Below are 25,502 nucleotides of genomic sequence, written 5' to 3'. Positions count from 1 at the left end.
TGCGCCTTCTGCTCTGTTCTTTCTGTGTTAAAGCATTTTTTGCAGGTCAGGCACAGAAGTCATCTTCCTGTTTATATGCCATCCATAGCAGGTTTTGTGTTTCTTGTGCTTTATTTCTTTGTGTGCTTCAGAAACCCAGCTTAAATACTTCTGTAAGCCATCCATTTGGTTGCCAGAGCATTGGTTTAGGAAGGGGTTTGGATTGTGCCTCTGAAAGTCCAGTTGCAGAAATGTCTTCTCAGTAATCCCTGGTTTCAGTCCAGTGTTTCCAAGCTGACATATCAACAGTGGAGGTGCCCACGGTGTCTGGTGTCTGTCCCAGCGAGGGGCGTGACAAGCCTTTCATTGTGAGTCCCGTCACATGGCCTTTCTCAGCCGAACCCAAGCTGCCAGCTGTCCCTGGAGGCCGTACAATCCTCCTTGAAGTTTCTGGGCCTCATACAGTGGCTCTGCAGTCTGCATTGTTCCAGATCTAGAGCCGTTTTCGTCTCCGCGTTCCAAATGTCGGCCGAGTGAATGACCCTTTACGTCAAATGCTTTCCGCTGTTAGCAGTTTGTGTCACAGCATGTGGGATTAGGAACTTAGCTTTTGGAGTATTAAATGACATTGCCAGCTATTATTCTGCAGGGAATTACGCTGCTTAGGTTATGCTTCCCGTCCCCATAAAATGACTTTTTCATGATTGAAGGTTTTTATTCGTCACATGCATGAATGTGCTGGTGCAGCAGCAGTGAAATGAAATTTCTGCGACTCCACACTGTGCAATAAACAAGGTAGAAGGGCAACAGAATAAAAAATTATGGTAGCACTTTCAGTGAATTCCATGTCTTTAAAAACCTATGAATACGTTCATGAAGCATTATAAACATGGCTATAAATATTTATAAGAAGGCATAGGACATTATAGTCATGTTTATTATGCATTATGAACGCTCTATGAATCTCTCATTTATAATGCACTATAGACACCTTCATAATGCAGTACAAAGCATCCCTTATGCTTATACTGACCATTATAATGCAGTATGAAGATATTTGTAGTGCATTATGGATGAGAGCTTCATTGGAGCTTATGAAATATTTTGAGTAGCACTATAATGCCTTATGACTGTCAATAGATGATGCTGTAATGCTTTATTAATTCTTATACCAACCATTATAATGCATTGTAAAGGTATCTGTAATGCACTATAAATTACAGCTTTAAGTGAAGTGTTACCAAAATAATGTTAACAATATCAGTCCTAGACATTTATACAGTTGTCCCTCCAGATTTGTGAATTTGATATCCGCAGTTTTGGTTATCCGCAAGTTGGCCGTGAACAATTAAATGAGAATGTTTTTGGAGGTTGCATAATCCAGAAGTATATAAACAACAATGAAAATGATTTGGATCATATGAAGTCATCTATGAATATGATGTTAAATGCATACTATGTTTATATGAGTATACTATATCTTTAATGTTAAAAGTAATTTTTGGTTTTAAAAATAAAATCCTTGAGTACATCACACATCTCTGTCTTGGTAACCAGCCTCACTCAGGTGCTGGGTGTGACTGTGACCATGGAATCTTCAGTGCCGGTAATTTTGCATTTCTAATGATGGACCCAGGTATTATATGCAAATTTTCACATTCGTGGGGTAAAGTACATAAAAAGTAAAGATTACAAAACGTTAACAGAAGATATGTAAAGTATTTACATTTAAATATATTTTTTAAATTCTTGTTACGAAAATGGGTTTTATAAATCATGTAAAATCATGAGTGAGTGACACATTCTCCTCCCTTCCTGGGTGATGACGCTGTTCTCAGAAATGGCTCCCTAGCACCTGATCTGAAGGCGGGGGGCCGTTCTCAGTGTGCTGTGGGGGCGTATTAACCAGGCACCTCCCCCCTCTCTCAAAGCCGACGAGCAGCCCCCTGAGCAAGATGAGCGCGGACGGCGGCGGGGGCAAGCCCGTCAAGGTGGGCTCCGCGGTGGAGGTGATCGGCAAGGGCCACCGCGGCACTGTGGCCTACGTGGGCGCCACGCTCTTCGCCACCGGCAAGTGGGTGGGCGTCGTCCTGGACGAGCCCAAGGGCAAGAACGACGGCACCGTGCAGGGCAAGCGCTACTTCACCTGCGATGAGAACTGCGGTATCTTCGTGCGCCAGTCGCAGGTACTGCGGGCGTCCCTGACCACGCCTGATGGTGATCCACAGCATCCTGCAAAGCGTTTGCTCCACACTCCTGGCTCAGTTAGCAGCATCTTATCCAGTTGGGCTCTGAAAGAAGCATGTGCAGTTATAAGGAGTTTAACACTAGAGAGTGTAATCAAGTGCAGTTATAAGGAGTTTAACACTAGAGAGTGTAATCAAGTGCAGTTATAAGGAGTTTAACACTAGAGAGTGTAATCAAGTGCAGTTATAAGGAGTTTAACACTAGAGAGTGTAATCGAGTAAATTTCCAAACCTTTTTTTTTTTTTTTTTTTTTGTTTTTGAGGTGAGACTGCCAGTGATCTAAAGTCAGGTTTCCTCATCTGTTACAGTGTTGGGAACTGACACTGACTCAGTCCTCATATAATACAATGACGAACTTTGTTTAATTGCCAAAATTGTGCAGAAAAGTCCACAGAAATCGGGGGTCACCTGTCAAAACAACAAGAACTGGTCGGAGTGAATTTTGGAAATTTGCTCTTTAGTCGCGTCCTTGATAGGAGCTGCTGAAATCCCTGTAGACCTTCTGAGCCAGAGGCTTGTTCCCCTATGTAACTCAGTGTAGCTCAGTGTAGCTCAGTGTAACTCAGTGTAACTCAGTGTAGCTCAGTGTAGCTCAGTGTAACTCAGTGTAGCTCAGTGTAACTTAGTGTAGCTCAGTGTAGCTCAGTGTAGCTCAGTGTAACTCAGTGTAGCTCAGTGTAACTTAGTGTAGCTCAGTGTAGCTCAGTGTAGCTCAGTGTAACTCAGTGTAGCTCAGTGTAACTCAGTGTAGCTCAGTGTAACTTAGTGTAGCTCAGTGTAACTCAGTGTAGCTCAGTGTAGCTTGTAGGGCAGCTTGTAGGTGCATCTCCAGCCGACACGACCGCTGCTTAGCTAATGTTAGCTGTTGCTTCTTTTTCTTTAAATTGGTCGATGTTCCACTGTCGTCTGAGCTCCCCATCGATTGACCAGCCAAGTGAATGATTCGGATAATTTTAAATTGAGTTAAACCATACATTGTGCACTTACTGTCATTTCTTTTTGTGCAGTTAAATCTAATTTGCTTGACAAGGACTATCTGTTATGGCTGAAGGGTTGTAAAACCGTTACGAGTAATTATGCATGTAATTCATTCACTTTTATTAGGCTTTTTTTTAAACTATCACAACTGCATGAATTCCGCTTTAACTTGTTTAGATTAGACTCCTTGTGCCACGTGCTGTCTGGGCTTAGCCCTATGTCCCCCCCCCCACAACCATAACCAGGAAGAGTGTTTGGAAGGCAGAAGGGTTAATGTAGATTAACCTATCTTTTAATTTATTTTTAATAAAATTCCTTATTAAGATGCATTGAAGAGTTCTGGGCTATTGCTTTGAGTTTAAAGCAATTTGAATTGGGAATTTAGCTTAATTAACAGCTTGAGACTAACGTGATTAAGACTTCAAATTTACTTAGAAACCAGCCTCTGCAGTATGTTGTATGCAGCAGCAATCAGGGCAACCACATGCTAAGCTAAAGATATATTTTGTTTCAGATTTATCTATTTTCCATTTCATAATAAAGGTCTTTTTTCAAAGGCCGACACTGAAAGTATCAGCTAAATTGATTTTTCAATTCTCATGTTTGGTCTTTACATTTAGCTGTCAGTGTAAGGAAATAATATTTTTCTTTAATTTTCCATTTGGTTTTATCGATCAGCTCCAGCTTGTTGAGGAAAGCTCAGACGCCCCCCCTGCCGAGCCCTCCGACCCGGTCACTGCCGGGACACCCAGGGGAGGTAAGTTTGCAGGGACGCCAGCAGCTCTGTCCTTCTCATTACCCAGCATGCCATGCTGCCACGGCGCCAGACCTTGATTTATATAATATATATGTTTTATTTAGTTCAAAAGCCGCTGCTGTTATTGTCGTACACTGTCTGTCTGCCCCGTCGTCCCGCTTGGGGTACAGCTGACACGCCAGACGTTTCCTTTCTGTTTTTGTTGACGCCGAGTTGAGTCTCGTTGCTGTGGGTCGCCGATTTATACTCTCAAAAACAAGGTGGCTGGCATTCAGCTGGCATTGCTCTGTGGTCTCCTGTCCAGCCAGCAGAGATTTAAAAGGCGGAAATAGTCCTCCTGTCCGTAGAGGAAATTATCCTTTGAATACCCCCCCTGTTCTGGCAGGCCGCTCTGTATTTTTCGGCTCTTTTAATGTCCTCAGGCGCTCCTTTGCCGGGGAGATTTAATGGCCCGCCGGGCATCCTCTGTAAGCCTAATTGGGTGCGCATAAAAATGTAAATTCTTCCGAAGTTTAGCCCCCCTGAGATACAGTAAACCACTGAAGCAATCGTATATGATTTTATCACAGATTTTATTGTTTTTTTTTTTATAATTATTAAAAAGAGGGATTAAAATTTAAACGTTGTTTCTGCGAAACCTGGACAGTAAAGCACTAAATGACGTTAGAATACAAGCGGCAGGGGTTGAATTCACACGAAGATTGTTGTTCTTTGCTAATTACTTTTAATTCACAATTCGACCAAAATAGAGATGGAGAAAGTCGGCAAATGTGATTAAAACCTTAAACTAACTGACCGGATTGGTTCACGTAGTTCGATTATGTCTTCGGATTTGAAGTTTGAGGATGTAGAAGGTATTGAATTCCAGGGATGACAACAAAATCGTATAGATGTTGCCCCCCGGTGGAAGGAGTTGAAATTAATTAATTATGTGTCGCTTAATGTCCTTCCACACAATGGCCGACTCATATCTGTTCTTAACTGGTGAAATCTTACAGATTTCAGGGTTCAGAGTTACAGAACAATGTTGTCTTTGTTTCTGTCAGTCAGCATTGGAATTCCAATGCCCATGTCCATAAAACATCATTTTTATCTTTTTTTTTCTTTGCCTCTCTATGCTTGGCATATCACCTGATATGATGTGCTGGGCTATTTTTCGTTGTTTTTGAGCCCAGTTTTTTGCTGATTTAACAAAAGCTTCTGTTCTTTTACTGTGATACAGTGAATGAAAGTCTTTCATGCCTATGAAAGGATTCTTTTCAATAAAACTCCCCACGGTCTGTTTTCCTTAGTACTTATGGTTTCGTCTCCGAACATCTTGGCCCTGAAATCCAATAGGAGTTCATAGTAGCTCTAATATGCAGGGGTCCCTCGCGGTGACGCCAGAATGCAGATGGCCCCGAAAAGGCACACCGGGCCGCAGGCGTCCCCCTCGGCGAGGCCGGACTGCAGATGTCGCTCACAGTCAATGTGGGCTCATGTTCCAGCCTATGTGTCCTAGTTGTCCTTCAGTTCTTTTGTTTACCGGTAGTGATCAGGCCCGGGCTGCTTAATAACCACGCTGTAAGCCTTAACAGTTCTCGTCTCCTCCTTTTCAGAGAGCCTGGAGACACCAAGGCAGACTAAGCTGGTGAGTATCCCGGGAAAACACCTTCCAGCGTGACGGCCACTGACTGAACTGGTATACAAGCAGATCCGAGCCATCCGAGCTTCCACGTTTCCCAGAGCTTCAGCCTCTCCACGTCCATCATCCTCATCCCCGCCCGGTGCCGAGCACGGTGTCCTGCCGGTGTCCTCCCTCCCCCTGATCATCACCTCCTACCCATCATGCACCACAGCTTACTACCTACACGTCCATCACACAGGAAGACGATGGCTGTAACATGTCTGTTATGCCAGTTTAGGGAAGAAAAATGACTCAAGCTGTTCTTGGATGGCCTAGATTGTTCTGGCACTATAACGGTGCTGAGCATGTTGGTTGTGAGTCATAGGTAATGGCTTTAATGTGGCTACAATACAGGATTCTCTACATTAGTGTATGATAGAACTTCTCAGGCAGCTGATTTTAGATGCTGTAAATCAGTATTTCTTAACCTGGTCTTCGGGGGGCCCAGACGGTCCACATCCCAGCCCCCTGCCAGACTACTGTAAATGGAATTGTGCTTTTTGGGAGTGTCACCTGTCACTTGCCTTTTGATGTTAGGCTGTGATGTAATTTACTTCCTGAGACGTGTGCAGTGTAATAGCTAATTGTCCTGCACTGACAACACTGAAACAAAGACCTGATTGTGATGGCAGTTTCACAAGAATTAGTAATCTCAACAATCTTTATTAGCAATTATTGTTAAAATCCCATGTTGTTCAATTAGTCAACATTGCCCACTACGGTAGAGCGTCGAAATTCCAGCTGGATTGCAGGATTGCAGCCATTGGCTGCTGAAGCCGCACTCAGCCTCAGAACGTGCTGTGATTGGGCCAGAGGGCTGGAGTTCAGCGTGTGACTTGCGAGCGATCCTTGCACCATGCCTGGTTCTAGCAAATCTCCCAAGGCCTCTGTTAATCAGCTGACGACCTGACTGTCCCCTTGCCTGCCCTATGAATTACATAACCTAATTAGGCACGTTTAAACAGAGGCGTGGCCGCCTCGCTGAATCACCACCGTTCGTCCCTGTGCTGGCATGGTGGCAGTGGTTTCTACGGTAACCTGTTGTTTCGTCTCGCTGATGAGCCGTCTCTAAGCTGTGGGTGCTGGTGTACAGCTCGACTCCCCGCTGCGAGTTAGGGGTGTCCCTCCTGCTCCACAGTGACTCAGTCTCTTTCGCTTTCCTTGTATTTCATTTCTCCTCTTATAAATGTGACGGACGCAGACTGCGGTGGCCAGGAAGGTACAGTGAAGATCGATGCATGTCCACTGAGGTTCTCTTGTTCCTGCTTTCACTTGCTTGGGTGTTTTGGGATTTTCACAGCTCCTCTGGGCTCTGGCTATGATGTCACATGTGTAATTGCTGAAGCACCACCTTTGGGGGCTTCATAATCAGCTTCATATTAATTCATAGTGTCACTCCTGTGCTGCACCTATACAACAAATAGCTGTTTTCTCGGGTGACATTTTCAAGTCGTTAACCTTTCACACTGTAGCATGTATTTCTCTGTTACTTTGCTTTCATCAGTTGATGCTAATTCAGGTGGGCCGCCTGCCTACCCATAAATCACAAACGCTACTTGTGTAGTTTAAAGGCGAGTGTGAGTGTCTCAAACCCTCTCCCACGACACCCATTAGTCAGGCTGATTGAGCATTAGTCATATGTTATTTGCTATTCTCCCGTGTAATTTATATGCGTGCACTGCAGAACTTCTGAACTTTTTCGGTCTTATATGATCACGTTGCTGTCGGTGAGCAGTGCCAGTTTGTCCCCTGGAGTACTGCGGGTGGCAGGCGGTTTGTGCGGGGACGCTGTGTGGCTCAGCGGGCCAAGCCCATTGTGCCACCTTGCATTCTCGAAAAATGTATGTCAGTTAAAAAAACCTGATATAAATGTCAGGTACACGCTGTGAGGTATAAGGGAAATCACAGGGATCGTGGTCTATTATACCTTATGTACACGCTGTGAGGTATAAGGGGAATCACAGGGACTGTGGTGCTATTATACCTTATGTACACGCTCTGAGGTATAAGGGAAATCACAGGGATCGTGGTCTATTATACCTTATGTACACGCTGTGAGGTATAAGGGAAATCACAGGGATCGTGGTGCTATTATACCTTATGTACACGCTCTGAGGTATAAGGGGAATCACAGGGATCGTGGTCTATTATACCTTATGTACACGCTCTGAGGTATAAGGGAAATCACAGGGATCGTGGTCTATTATACCTTATGTACACGCTCTGAGGTATAAGGGGAATCACAGGGACCGTGGTGCTATTATACCTTATGTACACGCTCTGAGGTATAAGGGAAATCACAGGGATCGTGGTCTATTATACCTTATGTACACGCTCTGAGGTATAAGGGAAATCACAGGGATCGTGGTGCTATTATACCTTAGGTACACGCTGTGAGGTATAAGGGAAATCACAGGGATCGTGGTCTATTATACCTTATGTACACACTCTGAGGTATAAGGGAAATCACAGGGATCGTGGTCTATTATACCTTATGTACACGCTCTGAGGTATAAGGGGAATCACAGGGATCGTGGTGCTATTATACCTTATGTACACGCTCTGAGGTATAAGGGAAATCACAGGGATCGTGGTGCTATTATACCTTATGTACACGCTCTGAGGTATAAGGGGAATCACAGGGATCGTGGTCTATTATACCTTAGGTACATGCTCTGAGGTATAAGGGGAATCACAGGGATCGTGGTCTATTATACCTTAGGTACATGCTCTGAGGTATAAGGGGAATCACAGGGATCGTGGTCTATTATACCTTATGTACACGCTCTGAGGTATAAGGGAAATCACAGGGATCGTGGTGCTATTATACCTTATGTACACGCTCTGAGGTATAAGGGGAATCACAGGGATCGTGGTCTATTATACCTTAGGTACATGCTCTGAGGTATAAGGGGAATCACAGGGATCGTGGTCTATTATACCTTAGGTACATGCTCTGAGGTATAAGGGGAATCACAGGGACCGTGGTGCTATTATACCTTATGTACACGCTCTGCTGTGATATATATATTATATATATATATTTTTTTTAATCATTTGTCTCCACCCCCCCCCCCCCCCCGGTGTCCTCCAGTCCACCCCCAGGCACAGCAAGGTGAGCTCTTATCATAGTCACAGGTATCTGGGGGTGACTGGGCCTCGGTACGCGGCAGCGGCCCACAAACGAGCCAATGATTACAGAAAGGTGTGTCGCCACATTTTCCAGGGGCTCCTGATATGTCAGTCATGCAGCCTTTATGAAAAGACCATTTCAGTTCTCTAGTGCCGGTGTTAATGTAATAGCCATTCTCTTATGGAATAAAATGTTCTTTTGTGGTTCCTTTGAAGAGCTCCAGTGAGAGAGCAGGTATATAATTTATGGTAGCGTTAATTACCATTTTAGATGTTAGGAAATGGTTAAAACGGAATGTCCGGTGTTAAAAACCTGCCCCGCCTGCCCCTGCTGCTTTGTGTATTTTGATTTTCACTATTTTCATCTGCAGTGCAATGATTTAGTTTAAATGCCACCAACCCGGAGGCAGGATTCAGCTCCGCTCAGCTGGTGTTTTGTTATATAGAAAACGTGACCTGGTTTGATTCTGATTACTGTTGGTATCGAAGATTACAGCCCAGGGAGTCTGCTGGTAAAGGGCAGTAGTTAAGGTGCTTAGTAAGGGAGCGACAGAGAGTGGAGAAAATGGAGAAGTGTTGTTTGACACTGTGTTTGTCGTGTGACAGTGGAACGCTCCAGCCCGGCTCACTCCCTCCAGTTCCCTCCCATCCTTGCTCATGGTACGTTCCAAAGCCCCCCCTCTTGTTTCTCATGGTACATTCCAAAACCCCCTCCTGTTTCTCTTGGTACATTCCAAAACCCCCTCCTGTTTCTCTTGGTATGTTCCTGATCTCTGCCCTCCTTGGTCTTTGGTTAGGCTGCGCACAGCCTGTCCTTGTGGACCGTCAGTGTCCGTATCCTCCTGCTGTAAGCTCCTGTGTACCTTTAGACACATGGGTCACCTTCCCATCACCTCTGCTCATATCACATTCTCCCCACTGGGTGTTCAGGGAGTCTGCTTGCTCTGGTGTTTTTACCTCACTGGTGATGTTATGAGGATCCGTTGTATTTATTGCTGTTTATTGAGTTTTATGATCTTTGTGTCAAACAAAATACAGAAATTTACAGCTGTGGTCTCTTTATTAAAATTAATAAAAATGGTGCCGACAGCCCATCATCCACTTGTAACTGGTTCCTAGGAAGTGCTTGGGGAGGGCAAACTCCAGTATCAGGAAGCTATTTCCATTTCTTATGCGGAAAATTCTAATTTGTTCTGGATCCATCCAAGAAACCCCACTTAATCTCTCTAAAACTTCTGTAACGTTCAGAAATACCTCTTTTAGTATGATGAACACTTTAAACACCCATTATCTCATCAAGGTTTGGTCTTTATTATCCTGCAGTACCACAGTAATCGTTATAATAGGGTATATAATATTCTTCTATGTAAAAATTAGACAAACTATGAAATTGACCTACTGCTTGTTTACTGGGGTGTAGGTCAACTGCATGACATCACTGTCTATTGTGTGGTGTTTAGTTCTGAAGTTAGCCTTTATCTCCTAGCAGTCCTTTCATATTTGTTGATAGGCCCCCCGTACCCCTTCAAGCTCTGCCCCCCAGGGGGAGGTGGGTGCGGCACCCCAGACTCCTCTGGCAGCGCCTGTCATGCCTTCCCCCAGTGCTGGGCTCACCACCCCAACCGCTGTGGCCCAGGCCACGCCCACTAAGGTAAGCCCCGCCTCCTCGCCGGGATTCTTCCAATGGCACTCTAGGATTGGTTTGGGTGGAAAGAGCCCTGTAATGTGTCTCTGAATCCAGGAGGAGGAGTCACTGCGCGCCCAGGTGAAGGATCTGGAGGAGAAGCTGGAGACATTGCGCATGAAGCGTGCAGAGGACAAGGTGAAGCTCAAGGAGCTGGAGAAGAACAAGATCCAGCTGGAGCAGCTGCAGGAGTGGAGGAGCAAGATGCAGGAGCAGCAGGCAGAGCTGCAGAAGCAGCTGAAGGACGCCAAGAAGGTGCCGCTCTGCTCCCGCGTGCTCCGCCGTCTCTGCCATGCCGTCCTCCTGGGGGCTCGCTGAGCCTGACCTGGCCTCCCCTTTGCCCTGTATTCCTCTTTACCCTGTATTCCCCTTTACCCTGTATTCCCCTTTGCCCTGTATTCCCCTTTGCCCTGTATTCCCCTTTACCCTGGCCTCCCCTTTACCCTGGCCTCCCCTTTGCCCTGTATTCCCCTTTACCCTGTATTCCCCTTCACCCTGGCCTCCCCTTTACCCTGTATTCCCCTTTACCCTGGCCTCCCCTTTACCCTGTATTCCCCTTTACCCTGGCCTCCCCTTTACCCTGTATTCCCCTTTACCCTGGCCTCCCCTTTACCCTGTATTCCCCTTTACCCTGGCCTCCCCTTTACCCTGTATTCCCCTTTACCCTGTATTCCTCTTTACCCTGGCCTCCCCTTTACCCTGTATTCCTGCTCCCAGCTCATCTCTGGGCTGCCATCTTCCATTTTCAGCCATTTGTTCGTCAGACCATGTGACAGCCCAGTGTCAGGACCTGCTGATGCAGTGACCTAACGTTCCCTCCCGCTCCTTCCCGTTTGCAGCCTCACACTGCGCCGTGTCGCCCATTTCTCCGTGTACAGCCATTCTGTCATTTCACCCGTAACGATTAGCAATTACAGCTAAAATTTAGCCTCATGGAGTTAAAGGAAAGCTGTATTGGGACTGTTATGGTTCCATTTTAAGGTGGTTAAGTTGATTAATTTATATTATGTGTCTGATTCCATCCTTTGAATGTTCTGAGACTGTTTGCTCCATTTACTGTTGCTGATAGAGCAATAACACGAATCCCAGGCGGCAGATTTTACAGATTTATTTTACACTCGGATCATTTCCGTGCCTAAGACGTTTTGGGTTCACTGAATGCCAGGCCTCTTTTCAGCACAACAGCTAATGAGCCTTTGGTATTACCGTCTTCTGGTCCGTGGTTTGACCCGTTTAAATACCTGTTTATTTTTAATAAAGTTTGGGTCATGTGAAGAGCCACCTCTAGTCCATCACTTTCCATTGGGCTTTTGTGAACCTCGCTGTTTGGCTTCTGAAATCTCCTCCTCCTCCTCCTCCCCGTCGCAGGAGGCAAAGGAGGCCCTGGAGGCAAGGGACCGCTACATGGAGGAGATGTCCGACACGGCGGATGCCATCGAGATGGCCACCCTGGACAAGGAGATGGCGGAGGAGCGGGCGGAGTCGCTGCAGCAGGAGCTGGAGTCCCTGAAGGAGAAGGTAGAGGAGCTCACCATGGACCTGGAGATCCTCAAGCACGAGATCGAGGAGAAAGGTGGGCTGGCCGTCTCTCCCGTGTTGAGTGTGTGTTAAGCTAACGTCGGTTCGCCGAGTTTGTACATAAAGATCCACTTCCTGTAAAATGACACACTAGACAGGTAAGAGCTCGCAATCCAGACGTAAGCAAATGTGCTTTTGAAGCTATAGATTCTGCGGGGTTGAGCTCATGTCAGCCAGGGGCACATCAACTTATTTTGGGCCCCTAGGCTGCCATCAGCATGGACAATGTCGCATTTTTCCTGCGGTGGGGCCCTGATGTTAGCTGGGGCCCTGGGATATAGAATCGAGTGGCCTATGCTTTAGTCTGCCCCTGTATGTCAGAATCACTGGAGCTGGTCTCCTTTGATAATAGTAATTTGGGGGTTTGTACCCTGACAAACCCCCCTTAGATGCCACAGACAGACTAACTTGCATTAGCTGTTTTTACCTTGTTCTGGTCGCATACACACACTTGCATGATGTCTCAGGTGGGTTAACACGTTAGTTGCATTTTCAGCAATATATCCGAGTTCGTTATGACAAAGCCAACAGATAGTCTTAGTCTTTTCGAGTATTCTCTGTCCGCAGTTGTCATTTATTGGGAAACCGGAATGCTCCCAAACCGATTTATGACTGACTGTAACCACCTCGCAGCCACAATTATCATAATGTTTTCCGTGTTAAATATGTACATGCTAATTTAAGTTCTGCCCATCTCGGCAAAAGCATTTATTCATTTCATTATGCGTACTGAACTGAAAATGATGTACCGAGCGGTACATGATGAATAAGTGTCCTATTACAACCCTATTTAATGTGTAATTGAAAAAAATGTATTTGATTGGATGGCACGGGACTGTAAAAAGCTTGCGTATGATTCGATGGGACTGGTCACGTCATGTGTAAACCGTAGCGTTCGATGAGGACGTTGCACTCTCGCCTGCGTAAACGTGTTGCTATGCCCCGCCCCCAGGTTCTGAAGGTGCCGCCTCCAGCTACCATGTCAAGCAGATGGAGGAGCAGAACGCCCGGCTCAAGGAGGCCCTCGTCAGGTCAGATCCCAGACTGCACGGGCAGACTAGTCTGTTTCCCAGAATGCACCTGAGCAAGCAGTATGTGAATTAAACTTGACATTTCAGGATAATACACTCAGAGTAAAAATCAGCCCACAGGTAGAAATAAACATGCAGGCCATCCATCCATCTTTCAGATGGTAATCCTGGTAAGGCTTGGTGGGTGCAGTGCTAAGCCAATCCCAAGTTTTACCCATAATTCTCAGCATAGACTCGTGGGTGGTGCTCTTATCACAAGACATTTGGTTTGAGGAGAGCCTGAAAGTTTCTTCTCAGAAAAGGTGTCTCTGGCCTGTGCCTTGAAGCAAAATGAATGTGGCCGTGAAATTACTACCTTCCCACACGGTTACTGACGGAGACCGAGAGGCACCCCCCCCCCCCCCCCCCGTGGGGACTCAGGCTGAAAGGCGGACCTTCCACAGGATGAGGGACCTGTCCACCTCGGAGAAGCAGGAGCACGTGAAGCTGCAGAAGCAGATGGAGAAGAAGAACACGGAGATAGAAGGTCTGCGGGCGCAGAAGGAGAAGTTACAGGAGGAGGTGAAGGCGGCGGAGCAGATGGTGGACGAGCTGAAGGAGCAGGTGAAGCTCAGAGCCTGGGCCACACACCCACACCCACACCCACCCACCTCTAGGGCACAGGCTCGGAAGACTCCAGTCTGAGCCTGACTATGGACAGCAGCACACATACTTTTGGGGGGGGTGGTGGGTGGCTTTGTGGGTTACAGTGCTGTGTCTGTGATGGGAAGGTTGTTGGTTCTACTCCCATGGTGGGCAGAGTGATGTCACCATTGCACAGTCTCATGCAAGGCCCTTAACTCCCAGTTGCTCCAGGGACTGGGTGACCCCGCTCTCTCAATGTAAAATGTGCACGACTCCGTTCTGGAAGACATTCTCTGAAGTCTCCAGATAAACTTGAGTAGATGGTAGCTGAATGAATGGTTACCCGGTTTGCATGCTGCTTCGACTCAGTCATTGACCTTCACTGATCTGCTGACGTACTGTGTGAAAGGGGCCTCCCTGTGTTCAAACCCCCCCCCCACCCACAGTTTTATTGGTGTAACTTTTTCCGGTGAATAAATTCCATGCTGATATAAACTTATGAAAAACAAGGTTTATATTTCTCAGAGTTTCCACATTTCACTGCATTCGCCTGCTTGCTTCTCAAGGGGAAAAAAATCTTAGCATAACGGATTATGTGCAAATTATCGATTTTCTCTTACAGACTGAAGTGAAATTTAATGCTAGAGCAGAAACAGATAAATGGCTTTTTTTGTGATTGAGGACCCATTAATATGAGAGAGGCTGGAAAGGTTCAGTCGACCCATTTACGCCTCGCCGTGCGCGTTATTCTCGAGTGCTGCGTGGTGGATTCCATGTGATTTTACTGCCCTCATGTTGGCATGGGTGCGACAAAAACCCCGTCATGGAGCCGTAACTAATTCTCTCCGAGTCACGAGTTTGACAGCCAGTCTCCCGTTCCCGCGGTGCCTCAGGTGGACGCAGCCCTGGGGACAGAGGAGATGGTGGAGACCCTGACAGAAAGGAACCTGGACCTTGAGGAGAAAGTGCGGGAGCTCCGAGAGACCGTCAGCGACCTGGTGAGGAGCCGCCCCCTTGTCGCCATTGGTCACACCTCCCATCTGTCACGATTGGGACCACCCCCTGGTCCGCCTGATAGGGCGGAGGCCTCAGTCCTGCACAGCGTGGCCCAGAAATTCCTTAAAAGTTCTGCTGATAGGTATTTAGCAGTAATGAACTGCAATGCAATGGTTGTGGGTTTGAATCCCACACCCAAATAGTACTGTAAGTCGCTTTGGATATAAGCATCAGAAAAATGAATGCATGAATGAATGCAATGTAAATATGGAGCTGCAGATAAAGCATGCCCCCCCCCCACTCCCCCCGCAGGAGGCCATCAATGAGATGAACGACGAGCTGCAGGAGAATGGCCGGGAGACGGAGCTGGAGCTTAGGGAGCAGGTGGACATGAGCGCGGCACGGGTGCGAGAGGCTGGAAAGCGGGTGGAGGCCGCGCAGGAGACCGTGGCCGACTACCAGCAGACTATCCAGAAGTACCGCGAGCTCACGGCCCACCTCCAGGTGGGTGGTTTGACAAATATTCTGCCATTTCGAATGTGATGCGCAAATCTGTGTGCACCACCAGGGGGCACCCTCCGCTGATCAGGATGGTGAGGAAGGTGACAAAATAGGTTTATCAAATTTTGCTTAGTGCCCCAAAAAGCATTGGGCCAGCCCTGGTCATATGCCACCGGGCTGGCTCCATGTACTAAGGCGGAGTCTTAGTACCCTTTGTCTCCAATCACAGGAGGTGAACAGAGAACTGACCAATCAGCAGGAGGCCACGAGTGAGCCACGCCCTGCCGCCGAGCTCTTTGACTTCAAGATCAAGTTTGCCGAGACCAAGGCTCACGCCAAGGTGGGTGTGGGTCTCTGTAGATGTGCCCCACACTCCCGGTTCGAGGCGCTCACTGCCTTCCACGCCCCCTGCAGGCCATCGACATGGAGCTGCGGAAGATGGAAGTGGCCCAGACCACGCGACAGGTGGCCCTGCTTACCGCCTTCATGCCAGACTCCTTCCTGCAGCACGGCGGGGACCACGACTGCGTCCTGGTCCTGCTGCTGATCCCCCGGCTCATCTGCAAGGTGCCGCCCCAGTCCCTAGGGGGCGCGGCCGTTAAGGGCCACGCTTATTCTGGCTTTTTTGCCAAACTCGTGCGGACGGGCACCAGGCCCTCGATGAGTGAATGAGCGAGTGTCTCCGCCCTGCAGGCAGACCTGATCAGCAAGCAGGCGCAGGAAAAGTTCGACCTGAGCGAGGGCGGAGTGGCGCATGGCAGCCTGCGGGGGGCGTCAGGGGACCAGCTGAGCTTTGCCGCCGGACTGGTGTACTCTCTGACCCTACTGCAGGCCACTCTGCACAAATACGAGCAGTACGTCGCCGCCTATGCTCCCTGCTCCCAGAACTGACAGCTCAGCCAGAACTGGGGGATTTTCCCACACTGGCGCCATGGTTGTGGTTCCCAGTCGCTGCTGTTTTGCTGCCCTGTCACATACACTGCTGCTCTCTTCATGTTCTTCTTCATCTAGCTGTGCTATTTTGTGGCCAACAGATGGCGATGCGGAGTCTAACTGTGTAAGGGCGATCGAAACTGCAGGCAGACAAGCAAAGCTTATAGTGAACCCCCACCCTCCGAACCTTTTCAGATGCTATTTGATCCCACTATTACCTGGGTTATTGTTTAATCTTTGGATTAATATCAGTGGGGCTGTTGTTGGGTTTTATTTACCCTTGATATCAGTCAAAGCCACCTGAATTCATTGGAAGGGCTGATGAGGTGTCAGGTGAAGCCCCAATTCCCACCCCCCCCCGCCCCGCCCAGGACGACACCAGGCTCAGTCTCGTCCAGACGGGTTCCTGACCTTATCATTTGTCTTGCGTTAGCAAACAATGAGGCGTTTTGAAATGATTAACCTTTGTAAGAGCAGGTCAGAGGCTTGTGAAATTGGTCAGCGTTTGAGGATTTCGGAGGTTAACACACCCTAGCCGTACGCTGGTGTCCAAGTCACTTTAACGGCCTAGATATGCTCTGCCATACCGGATGCTGCTCAGCTCGTCCCATTCAAAGGGGGCTGTACCAGCACAGGCCTTTCCTCTGACCCAAAATCTGACCCAAAATCAGCATTGGGGCCATTGTGATCGAGTTGGTGAGTACCCCCTGGTGGTGGGGGAGTGAATGACTTGGTCCAGGAGCAGAGCGCTAAATAAGGATTCGAAACTGAGGTTCAATTGGTCTTCTCTCCTTTCTGTCTTGTTTTCAGTGTGTTTTAAACCAAAAACACTCCCAGGAACTCTTTAGCCTCGGTGGTGCCCTTATGTAATAGATTGTATAACAGTTTAATAAGTAGTCGGTTTTCAGCGAACATTGAGGCGCTGTACAAAGGTCCTGTTTCTCATTCCCCGGCATATTCCGGAGCAAGGGGACAGAGATGGACACTGGTGGTTCACAGCCCACTGCGGTGTTTGTGTTGCAGCGCCCTGAGCCAGTGTAGCGTGGAGGTGTACAAGCGGGTAGGGGCGCTCTACCCGGAGATGAGCGTGCACGAGCGAACCCTGGATCACCTGATCGAGCTGCTGCACAAGGACCAGCTGGACGAGACGGTCGTGGTGGAGCCCCTGACCAAAGCCATCAAGTACTACCAGGTAGCAGGCGTCTCCACGGCGACGGTGTGGGAGGGGGCAGGGGGGTCAGGCTGCCGAGCGCCGGCGAGGCCTCTGGGTCACATCGAGGCGCTTAAATTAAGGCGTAAATGCCGGATGTCGGCTCGTTAATGGACGAAAGGAAAATGCAGGAAAAAGTAGCATCAGGAACAGAGCAACAGATGACGCATCAACCCCCACCCCCCCAACCGGGCTGTCCTGTACCCTGCTAAATGGACCCACACTGAGATGTGCATGTAAAATTCATAATTGATTGGCATTTGCTCGGCTGTGAGAAGAGGGGCATTGTGTGGTTCACCTTCACCACAGAGCATATGGCCAGCCGTACCAACGTAGCACCCGGGGTTTGACTGGCGGACCTCATATCTGATATTCTGGGCTTCTCTGCTCCACAGCAACTGTACAGTGTCCACCTGGCAGAGGAGCCGGAGGACTGCACCATGCAACTGTCAGACCACATCAGGGTACGAGAGGCGCGGACCCCCCCTTCAGTCACTGCAATATCATTACAGTGGTGTCATGTGACTCAAGCCAGTGACGACAATCTTTTTGCATGACTCAGCACCCAGTCCCTCTGTACCTGCACTCATGGTGACTGATTTCTCCCTTTCTGGCACTGGTCCAGTTTACCCAGAGTGCCCTGGACTGCGTGGCAGTGGAGGTGGGTCGCCTGAGGGCGTATCTGCAGCCTGGCCAGGAATCCAGCAGCCTTGCCATCCTGCTGAAGGACCTGGACACGTCCTGCGCAGACACGCGGCAGTTCTGCAAGAAGATCCGGCGCAGGATGCCCAACGCGGACGTGCCGGGCATCCCAGCGGCCGTGGCCTTCGGCGAGCAGGTGCGCCGCGATCGTCTCTCCGCGGGGGTCCCTGGGGGGGTGCTGCTCTGGATCTGTCCTCTTCATCAGTTCATCAAGTGGGAAGGTCAGGTCCAGAGAGTAAAAGTCCAGACCAAGATTTTGTTTCGATCAAGCAGTTGAGTATCTGTGACTGTGACTCTTTATGTCTCAACTGGTTGGTCGGAACAAAATCTTGGGCTGGACTTCTAGTCTCTGGACCTGAATTACCGCGGGCTCAGCTCCCCACAAGCCTGCTCCTTTCAGAGATGCTCTCACCCACTGCTCAAGCCATAATGATCAGGCCCCGGTCAGAGTCACTCGCATCTTCACCCTCCTGCTCATTTCCGCCGCATTCCACGTCGGCTATGAGTACCAAGTGTTAGCTGAACATCTAATATATCCCACACCTTGACAAGCACCATCTTTCGTATGTATATAATATATATGTATATGTATGTATGTATGTGTGTGTGTGTGTATATGTGTGTGTGTGTGTATGTGTGTGTGTGTGTGTGTGTGTGTGTGTGTGTGTGTGTGTGTGTGTATATGTGTATATGTGTGTGTGTATATGTGTGTGTGTGTGTGTGTGTGTATATGTGTGTGTGTATATGTGTGTGTGTGTGTGTGTGTATGTCTATATTTAGAAAACACACACACACCCCATGGGTGCTGCTAAATCTGTTTTTTACATCCTCCTCAAATGTACCGTTTAAATACTGTATTCCCGTTCATTTTCATTAAAAATCAGACCCCCCCTGTATCCCCCCTGTGATGCCCCTCATATATACAGCACACATACAGAGTATAATGTGTGTGTAATAATGGATGCATACTATGAGTGTGTGTATTCCGTCCTTCCAGCTGTTTATCTGCAGTCTCTGGTGTGTGTTTATTGATAACTGCAATATTTCATTTTTATCAAGCGAGCCACATTTTTCCCTGTGGCTGTTGTGATTTTCCCAGCTTATTCCATCCGGCTGCCCCGGCCAAGCGCCTGCCCCGGCCAAGCGCCTGCCCCGGGGGTCTTCCTGCAGTTCAGGTGCCCCCATTATGTGTAGAAATGTTAAGCGGGGCCTGCTGGGTGTGTGATCAGTGTGGGGGGGGCCCAGGGAAACTGCCCCTCGGCCAGGGGGACGGGGGCGCGATCGCGAAATGTCAGCAGGTCCAGGCGGGAAAGCAGGCCGGCGTGGTCACAGGAAGCGGATGAGGAAGGAGCACGTGTTCCTTGGAGACCTCTTGACCTTCAGAGAAAATGGATGTGTGTAAATGCAGCCATGAAACGTTTTGTTAATGGCTGGTAATTTGTCCTCCTGTCTCTGTGGCCGTTCCAGACGTCAGTCTCGCCGCGGGGCAGGCTCTCGTCGGAGTTCCCCGAACTGTCGGGGGTGGGGCTGTGTACCGGGAGGGTTTGACCAATCAGATTGCTGGTGCTTCTGCAGGTGTCCGACTCGCTGACAGTGTGCCGGAAGCACCTGACCCAGGTGGTGGCCGTCCTGCAGGAGGGGGCAGCGGCGGGGGCCCAGATGCTCACCTCCGCCCTGGGCGACCAGGAGGGGGTGCCGGGCGGCAGGCTGGAGGACGCCACCTTCAGCGCAGTGGAGCAGGTGCGTGACCTTTAACCCCGAGCCGTCAGACTGACGCGTCCTGTATACGGCAGCGGCATTCTGACGTGGTCGTGATGACCGCCTCCCCGCAGAAACACGGCATCCATGTCGCCAGGTGGCTCAGGAACGTGTGTGTTTTCTTAAGTGGAAACACCGGCGTGGGTCTGCATAAACCCCGCGTCCCAGGTGGAGCCGTCCCTGCCTCTCGAGCATGTCAATGAGATTAGAAGCCCTTCTTCCCTATTCGGCTTGCTGTTTAGTATTCCAGGCGCTGGTGATGGAGGACACGCGATCCCTGACCTCATAAGCTTCGTATTTCGATGTCGAGCAGAGCGCTGGCATTGGCCGGTGTTTCCACGGCTGACGTCGGACTCCAGCGAGGGGCCGCCTTGAGTCGAACTGCTTTCTGCTCAGTGTCCAGAGTAGGGAGCAGACGTGGATTTTTGTTAAGCCTTGGTGTTCTGCACCCCCAACCCCCCCCCCCCAAATCAGGTGTATGACACTGAGGCCACCAAGTCCCAAGAGTGCCTGCGGCAGTCCTGCGCCGTCATCGTGGCCACCATGAACAAGATGGCCACCGGCATGCAGGAAGGCGAGTACGACGCACCCAAGCCACAGAAGAAGGTGAGGAGACCCATTTCCGCTGTGGTGTAGTCAGAGGTCTGAGAAGGAACCCATTCATTGGCTACTGTCTGTAGCAGGGGCGAGGCCATGAATTCCGATTGGCTATGAGTGCCTCCTCCCCTGTCACTCACAGATTCTAAACATTTCATTGGCCCCTCTGTAGTTGGCCCTTCTGTATGAATTATGGCCCCTGCTATTAAATATCCTAGATTCTCTCTTGCTCTGTAGAGCTCGAGGATGGAGTAAGAGCTTTATTTCCACTTCTCCTGACATTTAAAGCGAGCGGGAAAGCATGCAGGAGTGTGGTGGGGGAGGTGGGTGGTGATGCCCGTGGTTTGGGTGTCTGAACCCGGTCTCCACGTCTCAGAGCGCCCCCCCAGTGGAGCTGCGGGCCGCGGCTCTGCGGGCTGAGATGGCCGACACGGAGGGCCTGGGCGTCAAGTTGGAGGATCGGGAGATGGTCATCAAGGAGCTCAAGAGGTCCCTGAAGATCAAGGTACGGAGGCGTGGCGACCAGGGTGCTGCCTGCTCATTCCGTGATGCTAGGTGGGGAAGTTGGCATCATGCCTTCTGTAATCCGATTGTTATTAAATAGGTCAGGCGTCATTACACCGCAACTATTAAGTGTGTGTGTGTGTGTGTGTGTGTGGGTTTACCTATCCTTATGGGGACACAATGTCCCCATAACGTGATAAATATCCGCTTTTTTTTCCCTAAAACTCTATTTTATAAAAATCGGTGACTGCTATGAAAAAACTAAAAATGCAAAAACTCTTGTATTTTGTTAGGTTACTTATGGTTAGGGCAGGGTAGGGGTTAAGGTTGTCATAGTTAACGTTAGCATTTTTCCCATTGAAATGAATGAGCGGTCCCCATAAGGATATGTTTACCCTACATGCGTGTGTGTGTGTGTGTGTGTCCTGCCAGGGCGAGGAGCTGAGCGAGGCCAGCGTGCGTCTCAGCCTGCTGGAGAAGAAGCTGGACAGCTCATCCAAAGACGCGGATGAACGTGTGGAGAAGATCCAGACCAAGCTGGAGGAGGCCCAGTCTGTGCTCAAGAAGAAAGAGAAGTAAGCTGGCAGAAGTGTCAGCATGGGGCTCGGGGCCGATGTGGTCACTGTCACACGGGGCTTTGGTGTGTGACGGGGGCGGGGGGTGATCCGTGTGGTTTGGGTGTCTGAGCTTGGTCTCTGTCTTACAGAGCGCCCCCCCTCCCCACAGTGCTTACTGGTTGGAGATTATATGTTCCCTCTTCATACCTGTCTCCCCTTGCCCCATCCCACAGGGAGTTTGAGGAGACCATGGACGCCCTACAGGCTGACATCGACCAGCTGGAAGCGGAGAAGGCCGAGCTGAAGCAGCGGATCAGCAACCAGTCCCGTGCGACCATCGAGGGCTTGCGAGGGACGCCAGCGTCCGGCATCGCCTCCATGGTCTCGGGCGGGGTAGTTGGTGAGTCTTGCTGGGGCCCCGACCGGCATCAGCACCTCTCCTGTTGCATTCTGGGAACTGACTCTGCCCCCCAGGTGGGTTTGATGTGCAGCTAAGATCCTTCAAAATGGGAATTCTGGGATCAGGGGCAGACTATCAGGGGAAACCACGCCTATTGGCTCTCCGATCCAATGCCAGGAAATCAGCCTCCTAGATATTGGGAATTCTGGAACATTCAGAATGATGCCCATCGATCAATCCTGGGGTCACTGCACTCCAGAAATGCACACATTCTGCCATTTCTGATTTGTTCAGATGTCTGTCAAAGTGCGCCTGCATGCCGTATGACGGGGAGCTCCAGCTCTCTGTGCTCCAATTTCTGACCAGGGGGTGTAAGTGCTTTAAGTCGTACTTATTGTTCAGTCGTCTTGCGAGGGGGGTGCTCTTTAATCACCAGCCTTAATGGCCTGTAAGAAGCTCTGGGCTCGGCCTGCCGTGACTGCCCCTCCTCAGCAAGCCTGTGCTCTGGGCTCGGCCTGCCGTGACTGCCCATCCTCAGCAAGCCTGTGCTCTGGGCTCGGCCTGCCGTGACTGCCCCTCCTCAGCAAGCCTGTGCTCTGGGCTCGCCCTGCCGTGACTGCCCCTCCTCAGCAAGCCTGTGCTCTGGGCTCGGCCTGCCGTGACTGCCCCTCCTCAGCAAGCCTGTGCTCTGGGCTCGGCCTGCCGTGACTGCCCCTCCTCAGCAAGCCTGTGCTCTGGGCTCGGCCTGCCGTGACTGCCCCTCCTCAGCAAGCCTGTGCTCTGGGCTCGGCCTGCCGTGACTGCCCCTCCTCAGCAAGCCTGTGCTCTGGGCTCGGCCTGCCGTGACTGCCCCTCCTCAGCAAGCCTGTGCTCTGGGCTCGGCCTGCCGTGACTGCCCCTCCTCAGCAAGCCTGTGCTCTGGGCTCGGCCTGCCGTGACTGCCCCTCCTCAGCAAGCCTGTGCTCTGGGCTCGGCCTGCCGTGACTGCCCCTCCTCAGCAAGCCTGTGCTCTGGGCTCGGCCTGCCGTGACTGCCCCTCCTCAGCAAGCCTGTGCTCTGGGCTCGGCCTGCCGTGACTGCCCCTCCTCAGCAAGCCTGTGCTCTGGGCTCGGCCTGCCGTGACTGCCCCTCCTCAGCAAGCCTGTGCTCTGGGCTCGGCCTGCCGTGACTGCCCCTCCTCAGCAAGCCTGTGCTCTGGGCTCGGCCTGCCGTGACTGCCCCTCCTCAGCAAGCCTGTGCTCTGGGCTCGGCCTGCCGTGACTGCCCCTTGACTCACTCCTTGTTCTCCCCAAACAGGCAGCACGGCCCCCAGCCTGTCCGGAGGCTCAGGACAGCTTCAGGTGGTGGATTCACCGCTGCTCATGCAGCAGATCGCGGCTCAGAGGCTGAGCATCAAGCACCTGAAGAACGAGAATAACCGTCTGAAGGTGAGAGGCTCCATGTCGCAGAAAACACAGCGAACATCAATGTGCTTCAGTGGGGGTGGGAATCTCGAGACCGGGATGCACTTCAAGAACAAAAAGTATATCAAGAAGTCAAGTCCAAGTTTACCGTCATTTCAAAGTTCATGCAGGCATAGAGCGAAACGTCCAAGACTTTACAGAGTATGGCAAGTTAGATGTACAAAACAATAATTAATAAACATACTAGACAACCAATCAGATGTCTTGGTCCCACCTCCTCTAGTTGCTTGGACCCGCCTCCTCTACAATCTGAACCAATCATGTTTCCTGCTGCCCTCCGAACATTTTTGTCTAAGTAATACTTCCAGGAGCAGATATCCATGCCCCTCACTTTAGAAATCCCTATGTAAACAGCTTACAGTGACAAACAGAAGGTTTATACAGTGAAGTACAGTGTAAAGCGGTTCTTCCATTGTTATGAAGCAGATGGTTGATGGCACTGATTGCAGCTTGGCTCCAATGCGGAGCTGCACTGTGCTGGAGACACGCTCTCACGGCTGATTATCCTCTTCTCACGGAGGTAGTTTTACGCCGGGTTGTTCAAACGCCACTCAGTCGCAGCCCCCCCCCCCCCATTAGTGAGATGTACAGACAGGATGGCTGGCCTCCACTGAATCCCCCAGTGCTGTCACACACGGCAGCTCCCCTGGACTCGGCCGCTGGGCCGAGCAGATGTTTACACGGCTCAGGAAAAATGAGCGGGGCTCGGGAGTGTGTGAGGCCAAGCTTAGCTGGAGCCAGCTGGAGGCCATTTGTCTGGCCAGAGGAGTGGGGGGTGGGGGTCCCTGTCATCTCCTCCCAGGCCTTTAGTTTGGTCACAGTCCCTGACCTACACTCTGCATCTGTCACTTATCTATTAGCTGAGTAATTACTCCCAGCTGACTGATGGGAGACCTCCAGCAAGCTCCGCCTCTCCCACAGCGCAGTTACCAGGACGCCAATCAGATTACGGCAGCGCTTACCTGGCCCGGCCCAACTCAATCTGCTGTTGAACCCCGGTCACAGTGTTTGATTAGCTTATAGGCTAGTCTCTCACATCCAGCCATTTCAGTGCTCTTTATGGGGGAAGCTATTTGTCCAGACCTGTGAGGAATTTTGGTACTAGCTCCCCCTACAGGTCTGGCTGACTTCTGTGGTGTCTAAAAGCATGGTAAGCCATTGGCCTCCGTCCCCTAGGGGGCACTCTAGTTTATTTTTGCTTGTTTTTACCTTTTTCTAGAGCGAATGAACACACACTTATCAGTAGCGACAGCGTCTCATGATTTTTTAGGGTCACCCTCCTGTTTTTTTTCGGGGCTGTGAACACGTGCTGAAATTACACCGCATATCCTTGCTCAGTTCGTCACTCCAAGGTGTGTGGTGGGCGTTTAAATTGAGCGTGGGGGGGAGGAGTAGTCGGTGAGACAAGGTGGGCTTCGGATACAGGAAATGGTGTAATTCCATTTTCTGTCACTGGGGGCTTCAGTTATTCAGTATGCGTGTTGAAGCTACAGAATGTGGATCAACGAGGCTTTTGAAACTCCCCAGGCTGAGAAGATGAGCAGCCAGCTGGCCTCTCTGCCCCCCCTGCACGTGCCCAAGCTGCCCGCCCCTGTCGGATCTCAGCCCGCGGCGCACTGTAGCGCCCTCTACCGCAAGACTGACCAGCTCCTGGAGACGCTGCTGAAGATGAGCGCAGGTGTCAGGGTGGTGGATGTTACGGGCAAGTCACCGGGTAAGAGCAGCAACTCCCTGCCTCAGGGACCAGACCCTCCCCCCCTGGTAAGAGCAGCAACTCCCTGCCTCAGGGACCAGACCTTCCCCCCCTGGTAAGAGCAGCAACTCCCTGCCTCAGGGACCAGACCCTCCCCCCCTGGTAAGAGCAGCAACTTCCTGCCTCAGGGACCAGACCCCCCCCCCCCCCCGGGTAAGAGCAGCAACTCCCTGCCTCAGGGACCAGACCCCCCCTCCCCGGGTAAGAGCAGCAGCTCCCTGCCTCAGGGACCAGACCCCCCCTCCCCGGGTAAGAGCAGCAGCTCCCTGCCTCAGGGACCAGACCCCCCCTCCCCGGGTAAGAGCAGCAACTCCCTGCCTCAGGGACCCAGACCCCCCCTCCCTGGGTAAGAGCAGCAACTCCCTGCCTCAGGGACCAGACCCTCCCCCCCTGGTAAGAGCAGCAGCTCCCTGCCTCAGGGACCAGACCCTCCCCCCCTGGTAAGAGCAGCA

At 50.4% G+C, this 25,502-nt stretch overlaps 1 protein-coding gene across 5 annotated transcripts in view; it reads left to right on the top strand.

Annotated features, from left to right (window-relative positions):
• The window catches only part of LOC111853950 (dynactin subunit 1-like), a 30,155-nt gene that overhangs the window by 2,045 nt on the left and 2,608 nt on the right, over nucleotides 1–25,502 (top strand). For 2 of the 5 annotated variants that reach the window (XM_023831420.2, XM_023831418.2), the window contains exons 2-27: nucleotides 1,911–2,165; nucleotides 3,883–3,961; nucleotides 5,560–5,591; nucleotides 6,829–6,846; nucleotides 8,722–8,742; nucleotides 9,366–9,419; nucleotides 10,270–10,410; nucleotides 10,501–10,698; nucleotides 11,812–12,016; nucleotides 12,974–13,052; nucleotides 13,496–13,655; nucleotides 14,570–14,674; nucleotides 14,985–15,176; nucleotides 15,403–15,513; nucleotides 15,588–15,740; nucleotides 15,867–16,027; nucleotides 17,130–17,298; nucleotides 17,712–17,780; nucleotides 17,942–18,154; nucleotides 19,594–19,758; nucleotides 20,251–20,382; nucleotides 20,750–20,878; nucleotides 21,310–21,452; nucleotides 21,668–21,834; nucleotides 23,131–23,261; nucleotides 24,825–25,011. In XM_023831420.2, coding sequence (XP_023687188.1) covers nucleotides 1,935–2,165; nucleotides 3,883–3,961; nucleotides 5,560–5,591; nucleotides 6,829–6,846; nucleotides 8,722–8,742; nucleotides 9,366–9,419; nucleotides 10,270–10,410; nucleotides 10,501–10,698; nucleotides 11,812–12,016; nucleotides 12,974–13,052; nucleotides 13,496–13,655; nucleotides 14,570–14,674; nucleotides 14,985–15,176; nucleotides 15,403–15,513; nucleotides 15,588–15,740; nucleotides 15,867–16,027; nucleotides 17,130–17,298; nucleotides 17,712–17,780; nucleotides 17,942–18,154; nucleotides 19,594–19,758; nucleotides 20,251–20,382; nucleotides 20,750–20,878; nucleotides 21,310–21,452; nucleotides 21,668–21,834; nucleotides 23,131–23,261; nucleotides 24,825–25,011 — 3,445 coding nt within the window. In that variant the 5' untranslated portion in view covers nucleotides 1,911–1,934. The other 3 variants (XM_023831419.2, XM_023831421.2, XM_023831422.2) reach the window with 3 other exon arrangements.

Source organism: Paramormyrops kingsleyae, chromosome 12 (genome assembly GCF_048594095.1).
Source record: "Paramormyrops kingsleyae isolate MSU_618 chromosome 12, PKINGS_0.4, whole genome shotgun sequence".
In the NCBI taxonomy this organism is placed as follows: domain Eukaryota; kingdom Metazoa; phylum Chordata; class Actinopteri; order Osteoglossiformes; family Mormyridae; genus Paramormyrops; species Paramormyrops kingsleyae.
The sequence above is the reverse complement of the archived record's forward strand: the minus strand, read 5'-3'. Positions and strand labels throughout refer to the sequence as shown.